Source organism: Salmo salar, chromosome ssa09 (assembly GCF_905237065.1).
Source record: "Salmo salar chromosome ssa09, Ssal_v3.1, whole genome shotgun sequence".
Taxonomy (NCBI): domain Eukaryota; kingdom Metazoa; phylum Chordata; class Actinopteri; order Salmoniformes; family Salmonidae; genus Salmo; species Salmo salar.
The window spans coordinates 6756897-6778156 of record NC_059450.1 but is presented as its reverse complement, the minus strand read 5'-3'; the positions used below and the strand labels follow the sequence as shown (position 1 = coordinate 6778156).

Sequence of the window (21260 nt, the reverse complement as noted above, 5' to 3'; positions counted from 1 at the left end):
TTAGACAATTTGTGGGCAGAACTGAAAAAGTGTGTGCGAGCAAGGATCCTACAAACCTGATTCAGTTACACCAGCTCTGTCAGGAGGAATGGGCCAAAATTCACCCAACTTATTGTGGGGAGCTTGTGGAAGGCTACCCGAAACATTTGACCCAAGTTAAACAATTTAAAGGCAATGCTACCAAATACTAATTGAGTGTATGTAAACTTCTGACCCACTGGGAATGTGATGAAAGAAATGAAAGCTGAAATAAATCATTCTCTCTACTATTATTCTGACATTTCACATTCTTAAAATAAAGTGGTGATCCTAACTGACCTAAGACAGGGAATTTTTACTAGGATTAAATGTCAGGAATTGTGAAAAACTGAGTTTAAATGTATTTGGCTAAGTTGTATGTAAACTTCTGACTTCAACTGTATTTATCCCTATATTTCTGGCACTAAACAGTCTCCATATATACAATATATATACAAAAGTATGTGGACACCCCTTCAAATTAGTGGATTCGGCTATTTCAGCCACAGCCGTTGCTGACAGTTGTATAAAATTGAGCACACAGCCATGCAATCTCCATAGACAAACGTGGTCAGTAGAATGGCCTCACTGAAGAGCTCAGTGACTCTGGAAGCAACGTAAGCACAAGAACTGTTTGTTGGTAACTTAATGAAATGGGTTTCCATGGCCGAGCGGCCGCACACAAGCCTAAGATCACCATGCGCAATGCCAAGCGTCGGCTGGAGTGGTGTAATGCTCGCCACCATTGGACTCTGGAGCAGTGGAAACGCGTTGTCTGGAGTGATGAATCATGCTTCACTATCTGGCAGTCCGACAGACGAATCTGGGTTTGGCAGATGCCAGGAAAATCGCTACCTGCCTGAATGCATAGTGCCAACTGTAAAGTTTGGTGGAGGAGGAATAATGGTCTGCGGCTGTTTTTCATGGTTCGGGCTAGGCCCCTTAGTTTCAGTGAAAGGAAATCTTAACGCTACAGCATACAATGACATTGTAGATGATTCTGTGCTTTCAACTTTGTGGCAGCAGTTTGGGGAAGGCACTTTCCTGTTTCAGCATGACAATGTCCCCGTGCACAAAGCAAGGTCCATATAGAAATGGTTTGTTGAGATCCGTGTGGAAGAACTTGACTGGCCTGCACAGAGCCCTGACCTCAACCCTATCGAATACCTTTGGGATGAATTGAAACGCCGACTGCGAGCCAGGCCTAATCGCCTGACCTCACTAATGCTCTTGTGGCTGAATGGAAGCAAGTCCCCGCAGCAATGTTCCAACATCTAGTGGAAAGCCTTCCCAGATGAGTGGAAGCTGTTATAGCAGCAAAGGGGGGACCAACTCCATATTAATTCCCATGATTTTGGAATAAGATGTTCGACGAGCAGGTGTCCATGTACTTTTGTCATGTAGTGTACTTTCATTAATCTTTTCAACTGGTAGCGGGGGACCTTCAGACAACTGTTTTTAGGAAAACAACTGACAGGTACGTATTCGAGAGAGTCTCACCTTTCCACAGAGGGATCATGTTGGTGTGTAGCCCAAACTGTTCGATTGTAGGGGTCATAGAGCAAAACGGAGCACACTATCATGTTCGCGAGAGTCTTCCCTTTCGATAGAGTAGTCATAATAGTTTGTAGGCCAAACAGTTCCGGATGCTATAGACGATGTTTTGATAAGACCTATATTCGGGATAACTCATGGTCTGTCAAACACCGCACTAGCTCCGTCACCTTTCACCGCAGATGCGGAAGTGTGACTCATCCAATGCAAAAAAACTGATATCTCTTGCTTAAACTGACAGATTTTTATGGGGATTTTTGTGTTATACTAATTATACTGAACAAAAATATAAACGCAAAATGTAAAGTGTTGGTCCCATGTTTCATGAGCTGAAATAAAAGATCCCAGAAATGTTTCCATACGCACACAAAGCTTATTTCTCTCATATTTTGTGGACAAATTTGTTTACATTCCTGTTAGTGAGCATTTCTCCTTTGCCAAGATAATCCATCCACCAGGTGTGGCATATCAAGAAGCTGATTAAACAGCATGATCATTACACAGGTGCACCTTGTGCTGGTGACAATAAAAGACCACTCTAAAATGTGCAGTTTTGTCACACAACACTGCCACAGATGTCTCAAGATTTGAGGGAGCATGCAATTGGCATGCTGACTGCAAGAATGTCCACCAGAGCTGTTGTCAGAGAATTCAATGTTAATTTCTCTACAATAAGCCGCCTCCAATGTAGTTTTAGAGAAGTTGGCAGTACATCCAACCGGCCTCACAACCGCAGACCACGTGTAACCACGCCAGCCCAGGACCTCCACATCTGGCTTATTCGCCTGCTCAATAGTCTGAGACCAACCACCAGGACAGCTGATAAAACTGAGGAGCATTTGGTGACTTCACGCTCCAGACCGGACACCGGAGGCCTGCACTTACATTTTACACTTTAGTAATTAAGCAGACTCTCTCATCCAGAAAGACTTATAGGACTAATTAGGGTTGAGATTTTTCACCTAGTCGGCTCTGGGATTCTAACCAGCGACCTTTTGGTTACTGGCCCAATGCTCTTAACCGCTAGGCTACCTGCCACACGTCAGTACACTGTATCCTCAGGTACATACCTTACTTTACTGTACTCTCCAACACTGTGTGAGGAAGTGATTTCATCATCCCAAATGTTCACACACCGTCCATGGCCCCGACAACAAAAACCGTTCACTCTGCTATAGTGAATGCGCTTTCTGTAATTGTTGTAGTCAACTGCTTATAGTGATCAAATCGTCCAGAACAAATGTGATCACTATATGTGGAGTGCAATGTACTACGAAGATAGAGCCGGCACATGCCATTGGCAGCTGCTCCCATTACGTACTTTCCCAAGTACTTTATTTTAACTGGTTCCACAAGAGAGATGTTTCATATGCAAGATACAAGACACATAGCCTTGCGGTGCAGGTTGAATCAAAGCACTTGGGAGCAGCATATTTCTGTGCAGCCTTTCTTTCTCTATTTCTATTCTTTCTCTATTTCTATACTGTACTCTCCCCATTGAGAATGTAGTGGCCTCTGAGCTAGACCCGGACCTCGTCCTCCACTCACAATGGGTCCAGGTCCCTCAGTCTGAGGTTTATCTGAAGCGTTGTCATTAGTTCAAATGTTTTTTTTCCCTTTTGTGTCATTGCAAGTGTGTGTGTCTTTGTACGTCTCTCTACAGGCATTGTGTATGTGTGCGTGAGTGTGTTCTGTGTTTTGTGCCTGAGTGTGTGTTTTGTGCTTGCGTGTGTGCGGTCGGGCGTGCGTCCTTGTGTGTATTGTGTGTGTGTGTGAGTGGGTTCTGCTAATGACTGCTCCTTGGTTGTGCTCAGCATGTGTTTGTTCTGAGTGTGTTTTCTACGTGGGTGGGCCGCTAAGGGGACTAACCAAGGTGTTAGGGATGGGCATTTGACATTTTTACTCACTTTTTTTTTGTGCAACAATGCCTCACATATCATAAACATTGCAGATAACAAATCCTAATTGCTAAATTGCCACATATATATTCAGCCAATAAAAAAAGCAAGTGCCATTTAAGATGAATTTATTAAAACCGTAATATCAACTGGTTATATTGTATAACACAATCTTCAAAAAGGCAGTAACTTCAGCAGTGGCGCTTGATTGTAGAAGCCTATGGCTGTGCAATGGCATAACCTTGTTTTGTTAATTGAGCAGACAAGAAGCTCTTATTTTCCAAGGCCTTATCACAGTCAAGACAAACCTATTTTATAGTTAAAAAACAAACATGATGTAATATAACAGAATAAAATAGAACATACTTTTTTTCCCCAAGTTGCCAGTGCGAAGTGATATGCATCTCGCGCGTCTGTAACAGTCATTCTCACAGGGTGATCATTTGAAACAGGGCTCAGTTTGGTGAGTTGAAAGACAATTCTTTCAGGGTTACAAACCAAAATGTGTCTACAGACGTTCGATTTAGTTTATTCTGCCTGTTCTTTGGAATTTTCAAAAAGGATGAACAATTCCACATTGAACACTGCGTGATGATGAATTACCTATGTAGGCCTACGCTTAATGATTCTGATAAAAATACACTATGTCTTTATCAAACTAAAGTTTTTGCTTATTTTCAGTGTGGAACCTGTCTATGGGTTATAGCCTAGGCTAACCAATTGGAAATTGCACTAGCAGTTGGCAAAGTAGCCTAAGCGGAAAATAGACGGGAAGCAATTATTCCAAAACTGCAGCTCATTGTTAGAACACATATTTTCCTACTTCAATCAACCAGTCCATTTTGAATTTGTGATGAAACTGTCGTCATTTGGCAAGGAATGTAGCTTGTGAAGTATCCCATCAGTTAGATGCATTTATTTCTGTATGCCTAACAGGAGCTTGTGTGCGCACTCAGCGCACGTGTGTAGAGGGAGCGGTCGGAACGCAATTGAGTGAATGAGACATGGAGGGGAAAGGAAATGTAGGGAGAAAAACTGTCTGATGCTTGGCTTGGTTTCTTTTTTGTTGTGCCCAGCAAATGCACATGTACAAATGGAACACTAGTGTCAAAGCAAATTAACATCGTCTTCAAGCACATTCCACCAAATAATTATACAGTATTTGAAAAAAAAAAGTGATCTCTGGTTAAAAATCGAGCTTTGACGTCCGTTCGAGTACTTGATTACTCATGTCCATCACTACATTGAGTGCGTGTATTATATAGATATGATCCAGTACATAGTGTTCCAACAGGAAGAGAACAGTGTGCTTCCAATACAACAGCAGCCGGGTGTATTCATTAATGCACAACGTAGCATTACTGTTTTCTACTTTAATGTTTCCAGCATTGCAATGTTTTCAACATTTTCCATCGTGTGTCCAAATGAACATAATCTGTTCTGACATTCCCCCCCTGTCTCCTCTCCTCCTCTCTCCCCCTCTATAGGTTCAGAACTCTGGGGAGGACATAGACAAGTCGTACCTGGCCCCTCCCGCACCCGTCAAACAGTTCCTCATCTCGCCCCCCGCCTCGCCGGCCGTGGGCTGGAGCCAGAGCGAAGACGCAACGCCCGTCATCAACTACGACCTGCTGTGTGCTGTGGCCAAGCTAGGCCCAGGTCAGTACACACACACTTTACACACACTCTTGCGCACACACACACACGAACACACACGTATAAATACATACATAGACACATACACACACGCACACAAATGCACGCACACATACTTACGTCCGTACACACAAATACACACCATTTTGCAAGCACACACACACACTCTACCCTTTTATAAACATTTATTAAAATTGTTAACTGAACTGAGCTCATCAGCTTTATCTGCTGTGGTATCGTGAGAATAATAGGATAACAGTAAGGTCACAAAAAGGGCACCAATTAGCATTCAAGCATACAATTGCTTTGTGCAGCATGCTGGATGGTTGTCTAAGTATGAATGTCCATCAGAAAAATAGATTAATCCTCAGACTATATATCGTGTTCTCTAATGCCTCTCTCTTATGGCATCCATACTTCTCTGTCTGTCTGTCTGAGTAAAGGACTGGCGTTTACAGACAGACGGTTTACCTTTGAGAGATGCCAGCCATATCAAACAGGGAGTAATGACACCTGTGTTGGCGTAATGACACCTGTGTTCTTTCTACTGGGGTCAGGAGGGTCACATTTACTAGGTAACCAAGCTCCCAGGATTCTTCACTGTGTGCGTCCCAATAATATGTCCTTTCTCCTGCTCATACACAACTCCCCACAAATGTTAAAACATTGGGCTAGAGGGAGTTTCCACTGTTATTCTTACACCAGTTATTTCCTTCTAAGTCCATGAAGGGAAGGGAACCAACAATTGCACACTTCAGGAGGAAGGACAGATTCATTGTTTATGATGCTAAAGACCCTTGTCATCTGTAAAAAGGAGACCCTTCTAAGATATACAAACTTAACGGAAGACGCTGTATGTTGGTAGTCAGTTACACCATAATATGTTTTTAATAGGCCCACGTGACATGATCCAAGAAAAAATCCTGGCCAGTTGTCAGGAAAAGGTCTGGTCCCTAGTTATATTATAGGTGTGTGTTCTTCACTCTACAGGGTGTGTCAATAAGTTTGTGTGTGAAGTGTCTTTTCATCCAGACATCAGGACATGCAGTACCATTTTGAGTGCTTCTCTTATAGTCTACCAGGGAACATTAAGGGCTGTTAAATGAGATCTAGCCTATGCCATTTAGCCTTGCCTCTGACATGGCTTAATTTCAAATGCACCACCACAACCCTCTCTAATGCATTACAAGAACAATCATGATTCCTACATTACATGATTTACCATGTTGAAGCCCTGACCACTGCTGCACTCACTGTTACTATGGTAACAGGAGGAGGCATCAGGAAATAGAGCTAACGCTTGTTTGGGCTTCTTTAGCCTGCCTCGGATTCAGATTAGTGCTTTGCTGCAGTGTGGCGCCCTAGCACTCTCTGCTGGCCGCCTATGGTAGTGACCTTCCCTAGACAAAATGGGGCCTTGTTTTTCCTGTCAGACAGTGGTGTGGGAAACCTCTTATCACGTTTCCCTCTGCCCTCTGGTCTTCATGGAAACCGTGATACAATCTGCATGCGTATTTGTGGCCAGTTGTGATGTGAGCATTGGTGTTGCCTAGTCGGTATTAAATTGAACATTGAGGCCCTGCCCACCTATGGGGAAAACAACAACCTTGGTTACCCAATTGGCTCACAGCAAAAACAACCTTTTTCAAAAGCAATTCTCTTGTTTTATGCTTGTTTTAGTCAGTGACAAAACTACATTTAAGAAATGTACAAAATGTCAAGATTACTTTTCAACATTGCATGCTCCCAAGCATTTTCACTACTTAGAAAAATGTAATATTGTAGGGCTTTCTTCATGCCCCTTTTCATGGCGGTGCTAACATTAAGCCACGTGAGGGCTTCCATCATGCCTCTTTTCATGACGGTGCTAACATTAAGCCACGTGAGTGCTAGCTATCTACCAAGCAGAGCTTTAAGCTGTTGAAGAGGATGGGCACGCCCCCTGGTCATGGCATTCTGCTAGGGAATGGAGTCCCTACATAAGACATTGCAGTAACTCCTTGTGTCTTCCAATGGTGGCTCCTTACAGGGAGACAGCATTGTGGAGTTGGTCTGAGACTGCTGGGTCAGTCATGGCCAGTTCGTACTATCAGAACTGAGGATAAGACCCAGATGCAGACAGCTAGAGTCACAGATATTTACTGACCCAAACAGGGGGCAGGCAAAAGACAGGTCAAAGGCAGGCAGAGGTCCGTAATCCAGGTCAGAGTCAATAGGGTACAGAACAGCATGCAGGGTCAGGACAGGCAGAATGTTCAGAACCGACGAACTGGCAACAGACAAACAGAGAACACAGGTATAAATGCACTGGGGATAATGAGAAAGATGGGCGACACCTGGAGGGGGGTGGAGACAAGCACAAAGACAGGTGAAACAGATCAAGATGTGAAAGTACCCTACAATTACATCTGCAACCATGTGCATGTGAGTAATAAACTCAGCTAAAAATGAATATATTCTAATCTAGCCAAGACCAACAACACAAACATAAAGACTATAAAGCTACAAGTAGTAAGTGTAGTTACAAACAGACTATACTAAACAAGCTATGATTAAATGTTTTCCACACACATAGCTATGTGTAGCTTACTTGGACACTGTGTCCCCACTTTCCCACTCTTCCACACCGAATAGCCTGAAGCCAGAAGGCTATTCTCGCAGGCTCTATTTCCTTACGTGGACGCATTGCGAACCAATGGTCAGGATTTTTTTACCTGTTTACATTCACATTTAACAACCCAGCAGCTTTTCGGGAAGTTTTGTCATTTCTGTATAGCAAAAGATCGACGACAAAGTTGGCTCTTTTACAATGGGGGTCAATGGGAAAGAATGTTTGTTTTCCAAATTTGTGGGCGTGGTTGAGGAGAATTCCTTCTTATGACACAAATACCGAAGTATATAAAATCTTGATATCTGTGTTATTCCACCTCTATTTGATATATTATACTGGCCGTATATTTTAAGAATCATATAACGTTAGTAACATTTGTTCCATGCTATATAACATTTATAACGTGTTATATATTCTCTAGTAGCCAATTCTCGAGTTGTTTGGCACATGATAGCAACAGGCAGTTTGATCCTATCCTATACTGCAGTACATTTCATTAGGCTGCAGCCAGCCAGTGTTGCAACAGCTGATAACATTGGCCATTGGGTACCACCGGTCATTGCAGGGGAGTTCCGTCTGTCAGGAAGGGTTCTACATGGACCCCTGAATAGTTCTGCCTGGAACCAAAAGGGGTTCTTCAAAGAGTTCTCTTATGGGGACAGCTGAAGAACCCTTTTAGATTCTATATAGAACCCTTTTTTCTAAGAGTGTATGGTAGGCTTGCATCTGTTCCTGGAGTCGGTTGACTCGCTTCAATCTGCTTCAGTGGGAGATCCGACATTCAGGGGCTCATCTAATCAATATATTTAAACTGGAATGCTGATGTAGGCCTGTTGATGCATGTGTAGCACTGTAAATGCAAATATAGTGTATTAGTCTTTCTTTTTTTCTCTCTCCCTCACGCTCTCTCTCCCTTTCTCTCCCTCCCTGTCTCTCTCCTCCCCCCCTCCATCCTTCCCTCCCCACTCCCTCTCTAGGGGAGAATTATGAGCTGCACGCGGGCACGGAGTCGACCCCCAGCGTTGTAGTGCATGTGTGCGACAGCGACGCCGAAGACGACAACAACGCCGAAGCGCGTCCCAAGCAGAAACAGCAGATTGTCCAAACCCGGCGCCCCGACGGACCACCGCAAGTCCTCAACTAGGACCCTCTACTTCGGACCCCACTCCTACGACCCCAAAACACGCACCTAGACCTGTCTTCTCTGTCTCTGCACTCGCAGAGCACAATGAGACAACGCCCCTCATTTCAATTCAACCAAAAACAAACAAACAACAAACATTTGGTGGTGTTTGTGGACGGAGCGTGGCTATTGGATGGAATGAGGCGGCCTGGCCTGTATGGATGATGGAGGATGGATGAGATTCACACACACACTCATCACACTCAAAGGAAAGGGAGGGAGGGATAATGGAACCCTTGACCTTTACTCAGCCAGGGGCGGTAATTTAACACCTTGTCCCCCTAAAGCAGGCACACTGTCATAGAATCATACACTCAGCTCTCATATGTGCTAGTACTGTAGTAGTTCCGCTTGTCTGACCTCTCCTTCTTCTTTCCTTCTTACGTCATTGGTTAGTTGTGTGCAATGGACTTCGGGGACATGCAATACCTCCGAAGAGAGATTTTGGTTGTTGCATCGGTTCTTCTTCTGCTCTTTTATCATATCAGCTGATTGGTTGTTTCTGCTATCACAGAATCAGGAATGATTGTCTGGTATTCCTCTTGTCTGCATGTATATATGAGTTCTTATGAGAAAAATACTTACTACAGAGACTCAAATACTAAACTACTGTATGAAGCAAAGGAACCTATCGAGGTCACACTACATAACAAAAAGTCGCCATGTGGTAACAACAAAGTTGTGGTGGTGTTTGCATTTTCTTTTTTTGTTCTGCTTCTGTCCTTTTTTTATCAGAGATGTGTATGTTGGTTTTTGCTGAACTAGATGTGTATTCTTCCTCTTAACATGTATTTGATACCACAAACAATCGTTTTTTTGCATGCTTACTTACTATAGTCGGCAGCTGAGGCGTTTTATACTGGTCCAGACGACAGGGAAACGGAATGACGCTTTTGACGACACGCATATCTATAATTTTATAGTGTCAAGTCAGAGGGGAGAGGCTGGCTGAGCAAGATATAAGACTGAGAGTGAAAGAAACCTTTACAGTGTGAGTAAAGGCCTAAGAGTAGGTCTCTCTCTTAAAGCCTAATAGTTGGGCTTTAGGATAGGAGTAAAAGCTAGCATTAATCTTCAAGAGTGTTGATGTTTTTTCAGGGGGCATTTTTATGATTCCCATCTTTCCAGTAATGGTTTTTGGTTCTTGTTATGATATCAACCCAGTTTATATATATATATATATATATGTCTGTTTTTCTTCTTCTGAGACCTATATTGCTTGTTTTGCACAGAAAATCTCGAGATCTCTGGAGCTACACTGAAGGAATGTCCTGAATTTCCTCTGTCAGCTCTTAAGAGTTTAAGGCCGCTTCTTAGTTCTCGCTGTAAATAGCTGAATAGTCAGTAGGTTGAAATAGTCCATTAGGTTTTAATGATTGACATTAAGCGTTGCTGAGAAAGTGAAAATTGTTAATTAGCCTCCTTGCCTCTGGAGATATCAACCAAATCCTTCGTCTCACCTTGCAGTCACAACACAAATCGTTGGAAACTCAAGAAACTTAAGAGAAAGTATTGATTTGAATCACTCCAATTTGGAATACTGCTGCATTCACAGTTGTTACTTTGCTCAACAACAAAAAAGTTATTACCAACTCCTAAATAAATAAAGTGTGCTTTTAGCCGTTTAGCCAATTATTTTAGGAGTAACTATTTCCAGAATGTTCGATTTTTCTCCCCACTATGCACCTTGAATAAAAAAATATGTGATGCCAAGTGTCTGTCATTACAATGATTTCATGCCATAAAAAGTCCTTATGTTTTAGTTTTGTCACAGAAACATATTCCATATAGTGAGACTGTTGAATACAGACTATTCCATGTTGAGTCCTTGATTTTATTCCCATCCTGAAAAGGTGTTTTGAATCTAGTTGTTTTTTTACTAAATTAAAGTCCAATCATTGAGGTGGAGTGTTCAAGTGTTCAATACAGTACATTTGGCCTCAGTGGTGAACGTAAACCTTATCCGTGTTAGAATGCATTAAAAATGACTTTTTGCTCATATTTTGTAAAGAAATGATGGTCTCTTTGCATGCTAGCACTTTTTCTGCGTTTTCTTTTTATCCTTGTAAGATGCAGTCTTGCTAGAGAGAACGCTCCTCATCGACATCATTTTTTTCTGTTCTTTAAAAAAAAAATCTTCTGTTTTTCAAGATGAACACCTGGGAAGCCTTCTCACCAACAGAGCAGTGTGAGTCCAACACTCAAATGATCTGAATTCCACCTCTCGCTAATGGGGTTTTGAAGGCTCGGAGTCCTTTGGATATAAGCGTACTACTGAATAGGTGTGGAAGGAAGAACAGGGAAACTTGTCTTTTGACAGGATAGATGGTTGCGACCACAGAACAAATGTGTGTTTTTGTTTCAGTGCTTGTCTCTGGAACATACTTCCATGTGCAAGCGTTGTCCTTTCAGAGGCGACTTCTAAAAACGAAGCCGGCAGCAAGTGTTGAAACGCAGCATAATGGCATAAGCAGTTTTTAGTTATGCTGACTGGTGAAAATATTGATGATTGATGACAATGATGATGATTATGTTGATGATGCTTATCTGATGTTTTTTACTGTCTTTGAAACTGAGTGCATTTTTGGTCACAGTTGAAAAGAGAAAACGTATATTTATGTATATATGCCAAGTGTTTTTTTTGCCGAGACCAGTTCCAGTGTGCATAAAAAAATTGTGGCTTCTACTTTTATGTTGTTGTAAAGATTTAAAAAAACTAAGTCCTGAAATGCTCGATCAAATCAATTCTCATTGCGTCGTGTTGAAAATTGACTCTGTTTGAATGTTTTTTTTGGAAAGTCTACAATACAAAAAGGTCAATACCGTCCGTTATTGTTGTATACTGTTCTGTTGAAATCTGAATATTGTGTATTGTACTGTAGTTATCCAAAAAACAAAGTAGCAATCAAGCAATAATTTACAGTTATATACTGGTATCTGTATTTCATGTTATGTACTAATTTCCAGAGTGGTTTTCTCTGACTGTTACAACAGTACTTGCTTATTTGTGTAGTATGATTGTCATTTGTTTCACATAGAGAAATATATAAAGAACTATTCTTAAAGAAGTTTGGAGTTTGTGTGTTTTTTAAGTTTCGGTATGATGTATTTTGCTTTAAATGTATCTTCAAATATTTGACATATAGTATACTTGTACTATATACTACCAGTGGTGGGAAAGGTACCCCATTGTCATACTTGAGTAAAAGTAAAGATATCTTAAAAGAAAATGTTTCAAGTAAAAGTGAAAGTCACCCAGTAAAATGCTAGTTCAGAAAAAGTCTAAAAGTATTTGTTTTAAAATATACTTAAGTTTTAAAAGTAAATGTAATTGCTAGAATATACTTAAGTATCAAAAGTAAAAGCATAAATCATTTCAAATTCCTTATATTAAGCAATCCAGACAGCATAATTTTCTTACTTTTTTTTATTTACCGATAGCCAGGGGCACACTCCAACACTCAGACATAATTTACAAACAAAGCATTTGTGTTTAGTGAGTCCGCCAGATCAGAGGCAGTAGAGATTACCAAGGATGTTCTCTTGATAACTGTGAATTGGACCATTTTCCTGTCCTACTAAGCATTCAAAGTGTAACAAGTATTTTAGGGTGTCAGGGAAAATGTATGGAGTAAAAAGTACATTAGGACTGTAGTGAAGTAAAAGTAAAAGTTGTCAAAAATATAAATGGTAAAGTACAGATACCCCAGGAAACGACTTAAGTTAAGTAGTACTTTAAAGTATTTTTACTTAAGTACTTTACACCGCTGTACAGTATACTACTAAACTATAGTACTACTGCAAATATACTGCTACAAGTATAGTGTGAAAGATGGATCTCATTTCATGTTTTGAACCAGTAGCTGTTGCACAGACAGTCAACAGTGCTAACTGTTCTCTTGTTTGAAGGTCAATATTGTCATGGTCAACCTTTTCAAACGCTTTCGTACTTAATAGTTAGTTAGCCCGTTACCTGAATGTCTTTTCTAAAGTGACTGAATTCTCAATGGATTGATTACTCTAAGCTGAACATCAAAAAGTCTTTAACACTGCAGTGCAGTGTCTGGTAGAACTATCCGGATGACTCACGTCTTTTTAAACCTTGTTGTATCAACACTGTCATGCATGAAACAAGAACCTTTTTAGATTCAATTCATCGTCAGATACATTTCCCAACACATTTTTCACAGAAGGAGTTTTCACAGATGCTCATTCACAGTTAGAAATATGTATGTAAACAAATCTGTCCTAATTGTTACATGTAATAGGTAGGATTGGTCTGACTACTGTTCTTAATAGTGAACACTGCTTTAACCCATATTTCACATAAATCTATCAACCTATGTTTAATCAAAAGCATAAAAGGCTGCTAAAAGCTTTACGGTTGCATTTTACATCACAGCTCAAGATAAAGTGGCATTAACGTGGTAATAGTATGGTAACACGTTATAGTGGCTCATCATACATTATATTGCCCAGATACCCCTTAATTTCAGTGTAATTATATTCTTGTTTTAGGGTAATACTCCATACAGTGCCTTCATAAACTATTCACACCCCTTTACTTTTTCCAAATGTTATTGTTACAGCCTGAATTTACTACATTTACTACATTTAGATTTTGTGTCACTGATCTACACACAATACCCCATAATGTAAAAGTGGATTTTTTTGTTGTTGAATTTTTTTAAGCTAATTATTTAAAAATGAAAAGGTCAAATCAGAAATAGAGTCAATAAGTATTCAACCCCTTTGTTATGGCAAGCCTAAATACATTTTACAAACATTTGCTTAAAGGAAAGATAAACCCATTTTGAATATTATATTGTTTTTGTGCATCTCTGAGCTATATTCTATTGATTCCTTGGGTCATTTCATGTTTTTATATATATCGGACCTATTGCCATTCAAGCAGGCAGAAATATAGCCGGTATGCTTGAACAGGGTTGGATACACACATGAAAACATGAAATGAGCCGGGGAATCGATAGAACATTGCTCAGAGATGCACAAAAACAATATAACATTCAAAATGGGTGAATCTTTCCTTTAACAAACCACAAATTCCAAACCAGAAGCCATGGAATACGGGCAACACTGCACCGAGCGAAATGCTAGAGCTGCTGCTTTCAAGGAGCTGGACACTAATCCGGACACTTATAAGAAATCCTGCTTTGCCCTCAGATGAACCATCAAACAGGCAAAGCGTAAATGCAGGACTAAGATTGAATCCTACTACACCGGCTGTGATGCTTGTCAGATGTGGAAGGGCTTACAAACTATTACAGACTACAAAGGGGAACACAGCCGCGAGCTGCCCAGTGAAACAAGCCTACCAGACGAGCTAAATGCCTCCCAGACGAGCTAAATGCCTTCAGTGCAACACTGAAGCATGCATGAGAGCACCAGCTGTTTCGGACGACTGTGTGATCATGCTCTCCGTAGCCAATGCGAGCAAGACCTTTAAAAAGGTCAACATTCACAAGGCCATGGGGCCAGACAGATTACAAGGGCATGTACTCACAATGCAGAGAGAACAAAAATAGTAAAACAATAGAAAAGTAAAACACTAATATTTAAAAGAATTAATAGATACACAATGCGTAATCACAACTTGGCTATATACAAGGAGTATCAGCACCCAGTCAGTGTGCAGAGGTACGAGGTAATTTAGGTAAATACACTACATGATCAAAAGTATGTGGACACCTGCTCATCAAAAATCTAATTCCAAAATCATGGGCATTAATATGGAGTTGATCCCCCCGTTGCTGCTATAACACTCTTCTGGGATAGCTTTCCAGTAGATGTTGGAACATTGCTGCGTGACTTGCTTCCATTCAGCCACAAGAGCATTAGTGAGGTCGGGCACTGATGTTGGGCGATTAGGCCTGGCTTGCAGTCGGCGTTCCAATTCATCCCTAAGGTGTACGATGGGGTTGAGGTCAGGACTCTGTGCAGGCCAGTCAAGTTCTTCCACACTGATCTCGACAAAACATATCTGTATGGACCTCGGTTTGTGCACGGGGGTGTTGTCATTCTCAAACAAGAAAGGGCCTTCCCCAAACTGTTGCCACAAAGTTGGAAGCACAGAATCGTCTAGAATGTCATTGTATGCTGTAGCGTTAACATTTCCCTTCACTGGAAGTAAGGGGCCTAGCCCGAACTATGAAAAACAGCCCCAAATTTTACAGTTGGCACTATGCATTATCCTGGCATCCGCCAAACCCAGATTCGTCCATCGGACTGCCAGATGATCAAACGTGATTCATCATTCCAGAGAACGCGTTTTCACTGCTCCAGAGACCAATGGTGGCGAACTTTACATCTCTCCAGCCGAACGCTTGGCATTGCGCATGGTGATCTTAGGCTAGTGTGCGGCTGCTCTGCCATGATAACCCATTTCATGAAGCTCCCGACGAACAGTTGTTGTGCTGATGTTGCTTCTGGAGGCAGTTTGGAACTCGGTAGTGAGTGTTGCAACCGAGGACAGACGATATGTACACACTTCAGCACTCAGCGGTCTCGTTCTGTGAGCTTGTGTGGCCTACCACTTTGCGGCTGCTCCTAGACATTTCCACTTCAGAATAACATTTGACTGGGGCAGCTCTAGCAGGGCAGACATTTTAAAAAGTGACTTGTTGGAAAGGTGGTATCCTATGATGGTGCCACGTTGAAAGTCACTGAGCTCTTCAGTAAGGCCATTCTACTGCCAATGTTTATCTAAGTAGATTGCATGGCTTTGTGCTTGATTTGACACACCTGTCAGCAACGGGTGTGGATGAAATAGCCAAATCCACTAATTTGAAGGGGGGTCCACATAGTTTTGTATATATAGTGTATATATATCGTTCCTTCCTAGGTTCCTGCCTTTCTAGGGAGTTTTATATAGTTCTTACAGACTTACCCAAAAAGATTCACAGCTGTAATCGCTGCCAAAGGTGTTTCTAACATGTATTGACTCAGGGGGTTGAATACTTATCTAATCAAGAGACACTGAGTATACTAAACATTAAGAACACCTGCTCTTTCCCTGACAGACTGACCAGATGAATCTCTTATTGATGTCACTTTTTAAATCCACTTCATTCAGTGTAGATGAAGGGGGGGAGAAAGGTTAAAGGAGGAGTTTTAAGTCTTGAGACAATTGAGACATGGATTGTGTATGTGTGCCATTCAGAGGGTGACCAGGCAAGACAAAATATGTAAGTGCCTTTGAACGGGTAGTGGGTGCCAGGCGCACTGGTTTGTGTCAAGAACTGCTGCTGGGTTATTCACGCTCAACAGTTTCCTGTGTGTTCAAGAATGGTCCAACAGCCAACTTGACCAAACTGTGGGAAGCACAGGGGGTGCAACTCAACAGGTCAAATAAAATGGTATTTGTCACATGCGCCGAATACAACAGGTGTAGACCTTACAGTGAAATGCTTACTTACAAGCCCTTAACCAACCACGCAGTTTTAAGAAAATACCAAAAAAAGTAATTAGCGAGCAGCAGTAAATAATAATAGCGGGGCTATATACAGTACAGGGGGTACCGGTACAGAACCAATGTCAATGTGCGGGGTCACCGGTGTCGAGGTAATTGAGGTAATATGTACATGTAGGTATAGTTATTAGGTGTTCCTAATGTTTGGTATACTCAATGTATATTAGTGTTTTATTTTTGATTAATACAAAAAAAGTTAGAACTTTGCACCCACTTTTACAATACAGAGTATTTTGTCTAGATCGTTGACCAAAAATTACAATTAAATCCATTTTAATACCACTTTGAAACACAACAAAATTTGGAAAAAGTGAACTTTCTGAAGAAACTGTACATAAAAAGAGTAACAACATCTGAACAACAGTAACTTGTGCTAGAAGTTGAGGTTTGGAAAACAGATGAATTGGTATATTGGTCAACATAATACTGTGATAGTAGGTATATTTGAAGAGTTTATTTCCAAAACACTATATCCACCAATTTTTCACATTTGTGTTTTTTCATCGGAAATGGTTGCTTTCTGTTCTCAGATGTTATATTCTTAGATTTGGTGTATGAAAATGTTTTTTGTTTGTTTGCAAAACCCTGTAATGTAATAACGCTATATTATATTAATTGTTTAGGTGGAGCGAAATGTTTGTATCCTGTATATTTATTTAACTGTGATATGTGGTTGTCTCACCTAGCTATCTTAAGATGAATGCACTTAATGTAAGTCACTTTAGATAAGAACATCTGCTAAATGACTAAAATATCAACAACAATAAAATACAATATTTTTTTTACTTTTCTCCCCAATTTTGTGGTATCCAATTGGTAGTTACAGTCTGTCCCATCGCTACAACTCCCGTACGGACTCTGGAGAGGCGAAGGTCGAAAGCTATGCATCCTCCGAAACACGACCCTGCCGAGCCACACTGCTTCTTGACACACTGCTCGCTTAACCCGGAAGGCAGCTGCAACAATGTTTCGGATGAAACACCGTACAACTGGCGACCGTGTCAGCGTGCATTTGTATTTGTATTTATTATGGATCCCCATTACTCTTCCTGGGGTCCAGTAACATTAAGGCAGTTTATACAATTTTAAAACATTACAATACATTCACAGATTTCACAACACACTGTGTGCCCTCAGGCATGCGCCCAGCCTGCCACAGGAGTCGCTAGAGCGCGATGGGACAAGGACATCCTGGCCAGCCAAACGCTCCCCTAACCCGGACGATGCTGGACCAACTGTGCGTCTCCTCATGGATCGAACCCGGATCTGTAGGGAGGCCCCCAAATGTAAATGTTTTACATAACAGATCTCATACTACTAAAAATAATATTGTCACAAATGTATAATTTGTACAGTTCTTTATAAAAATGTAGTTATTTGTAACATTTGACTGTGTAAAACCTAGCTGTGCTACTTATTTATCTAAGAGTGAGGTGGATATATAGAATTTTGCAAAAAAACATGATTATTTGTCTCTGAAATAAACCATTAAGTGATAGATTTTAAACAAATGCATGTCTGTCATTGAACAACCCTATGATTAGATAGTGAAAAACACCAATGTGTGACTTGATTTGTGTGACATATCCAAAGACCTTAGAAGCTGTATGTTTCTGGGACATCTCTTCTCTTACATTGATTGACTGTTATGCAACAGTGTTGTCGGCCTCTGTGTGTTAGCTAGAGGGTGACAAGCAACATGAATGATGGTCATCCCATTTAAAAATATATATTTTCATCCCTCATCCTCTTCAACTTTTTCCCAGTCACAAATACAGGCGTGCTTCCTAACTCAGTTGCCGGAGAGGAAGGCCAATGGTGACTTTAAAACAGTTACAGAGTTTAATGGCTGTCATAGGAGAAAACTGAGGATGGACAAACAACATTCTAGTTACTCCACAATACTAACATAAATGACAGACTGACCAGAAGGAACAGAATACAAATATTCCAAAACATGCATCCTGTATGCAATAAGGCACTAAAGCAAAGTGGCAACGAAAATAACTTTCTGTCCTGAATACAAAGCGTAATGTATGGGGCAAATCCAACACAAACCGTCACTGACTACCACTCTTCATATTTTCAAGCATGGTGGTGGCAGCATCATAATGGATATGGAGTTCTTTAGGATAAAAATGAATGGAACAGAGCTAAGCACATGCAAAATCCTAGAGGAAAACCTGGTTCTGTCTGCTTTCCAACAGACACTGGGAGCCAATTTCAGGACAATAACCTAAAACACAAGGCAAATATACACTGGAGTTGCTTACCAAGACGACATTGAATGTTCCTGACCGGCGTAGTTACAGTTTTGTCTTAAATCGGCTTGAAAATGCCATATAGTGGTGTGATATCTCAATGGCAACAAACCAAAAATGGATACAGATAAATAGTCAGGAATATGACATAACCAATCTCTGCAGAGCAGCATGGTGTTCACTATCAATGATTAATCGTTAGCTCAATTCAACCTTGAAAAGCAATTAATCAGTTATTAATCAGTAATAAATCAACAAACAACAGTCACTGCATCCCTTACCGACTGTTTGTATTGGAGTGAGATCAAAACAAAAGGGATACCATTTTGAAAGATGCATTCATTCTTCTCCTGTGTCTGTATGAAATCCGATCCAAATCTTTAGAACTGGCTTAAGTAATGATTCCTGATGATAAAAACATTTTTCCACCTGTGAATTTGGGGATTGCGCAAGCAGGCAGGCGAACAGAGTTTATCCTTTTGGGAGCAGGCAGCAGAACAGTACCTGTCCACTTTAATGAAGCTTAGTTACACTTTCTCATAAAAGAGGGAAAGTAATTAGCTACCCTTAAAGAAAAATCACATGATTTCGCATGTAATTTCACGTGTGAAATCATGTGAAAGCGTGTTTTTGGAACACTTCACATGTGATCACGTTTTCACATGTGTAGTTTCAGGTTATCACATGTTGTCTTACATGTTGTCACGTTATCATATTAACTTCACATAAGATCACACGTGATCACATTCATGTGTTTTTTCCGTAAGGGTAGGGCCTTAACCTAGCCTCCACAGGTAAACAGACTTGGGTTCAAATACTATTTGAAATGATTTCAAATACTTCATCTGGGCTTGATTGAGTTTGCCTGGTTTAACGGATCAATAGAATAGTTCCCAAACTGAAAACCCCGCCCATTTCGAGGAAAGGTTAGAGGAAGGTTAGAGAAAACGCTAAAAAGTTTTTGAAATATTTAGAATAGTATTTGAACCCAGGTCTGCAGGTAACATGAGGCTAACAGCTAGCGTGTCTATTGAATAGTTGGCACGGCTTGGAAAGACACTGCTGCCTGTCATTGGATCTGGTGAGAAAGGAGGAGAGAAAAGACAATTCTTCACAGAGAGAGAAAGCATTTTTCCATTCAGCGAGACACTTCTTGGGCAAGCCTTTCATTGAGGATGTTTGTCTTAGTAATGAATATCCCCCATGGGGTGAGGGCTGTGGCTTTCTGAAAGGGAAAAGGCATGCCATTACATACAGTGCCTTCAGAAAGTATACACACCCCTTGACTTTTTCCACATTTTGCTTTGTTACAGCCTGAATTTAAAATGGATTCAATTGAGATGTTGTGTCACTGGCCTACATACATTACCCCATAACGTTAAAGTGTATTATTTTACAAATAAATTAAAGAAGAATAGCTGAAATGTCTTGAGTCAGTAAGTATTCAGCCACGTTGTTATGGCAAGCCTAAATACAGTAAGTTCAGGAGTAAAAAGTTGCTTAACAAGTCACATAATAAGTTGCATGGACTCTGTGTGCAATAATAATGTTTACCATAATTTTTTTTAAGACTACCCCATCTCTGTACCCCACACATACACATGCCTCGCAAAGAAGGGCACCTATTGGTAGATGGGTGAAGATACAATAAAAAGCAGACATTGAATATCGCTTTGAGCATGGTGAAGTTATTAGTTATACTTTGGATAGTGTATCAATACACCAAGTAACAAAGATACGGACGTCCTTCCTAACTGAGTTGCTGAAAAGGAAGGAAACCGCTCATGGATTAAAACAGTTAAAGAGTTTAATGGCTGTGATAAGAGAAAATAGGATGGATCAACAATGTTTTAGTTACTCCACAATACTAACATAAATGACAAAGTGAAAAGAAGGAAGCCTGTACATAAAACAAATATTCCAAATGATGCATCCTGTTTTGCAATAAGGCACTAAAGTAAAACTGCAAAATATGTGGCAAAGATATGAACTTTATGTCCTGAATACAAAACGTTATGTTTGGGGCAAATCCAACACAACACATCACTGAGTACCACTCTTCATATTTTCAAGAATGGTAGTGGCTGCATCATGTTATGTGTATGCTTGTCTTTGGCAAGGACTAGGGATAGAGGAAAACCTGGTTCAGTCTGCTTTCCAACAGACACTGGGACACAACTTCAACTTTCAGCAGGACAATAACTTAAAACACAAGGCCAACTATTCACTGGAGTTGCTTACAGTTTGGTCTTAAAGAAAATCTATGGGAAGACTTGAAAATGGCTGTCTAGCAATGAGCAACCAACTTGACAGAGCTCAAAGAATAAAACAAATTATAATGTGCAAATATTGTGGTGTGCAAAGTTCATAGAGACTTACCCAGAAAGACTCACAGCTGTAATCGCTCCCAAGTATTGACTCAAGGGTGTTAATACTTATGTGAATTAGATATTTCTGTATTTCAGTTTCAATAAAAACATGTTTTCACTTTGTCATTATGGGGTAATGTGTGTACTGTAGATGGGTGAAGAAAAAAATATTGTAATACATTTTCTATTCAGGCTGTATTACTGCAAAATGTGGAATAAGT

At 40.6% G+C, this 21260-nt stretch overlaps 1 protein-coding gene across 1 annotated transcript in view; it reads left to right on the top strand.

The window, feature by feature from the left end:
* The window catches only part of rcan3 (regulator of calcineurin 3), a 51509-nt gene extending 39521 nt beyond the window's left edge, over window positions 1–11988 (top strand). The window contains exons 3-4 of the mRNA XM_014210095.2: window positions 4958–5129; window positions 8715–11988. Coding sequence (XP_014065570.1) covers window positions 4958–5129; window positions 8715–8881 — 339 coding nt within the window. The 3' untranslated portion in view covers window positions 8882–11988. The remainder of the gene's footprint in view (window positions 1–4957; window positions 5130–8714) is intronic.
* The last annotated feature ends 9272 nt before the right edge of the window (window positions 11989–21260 follow it).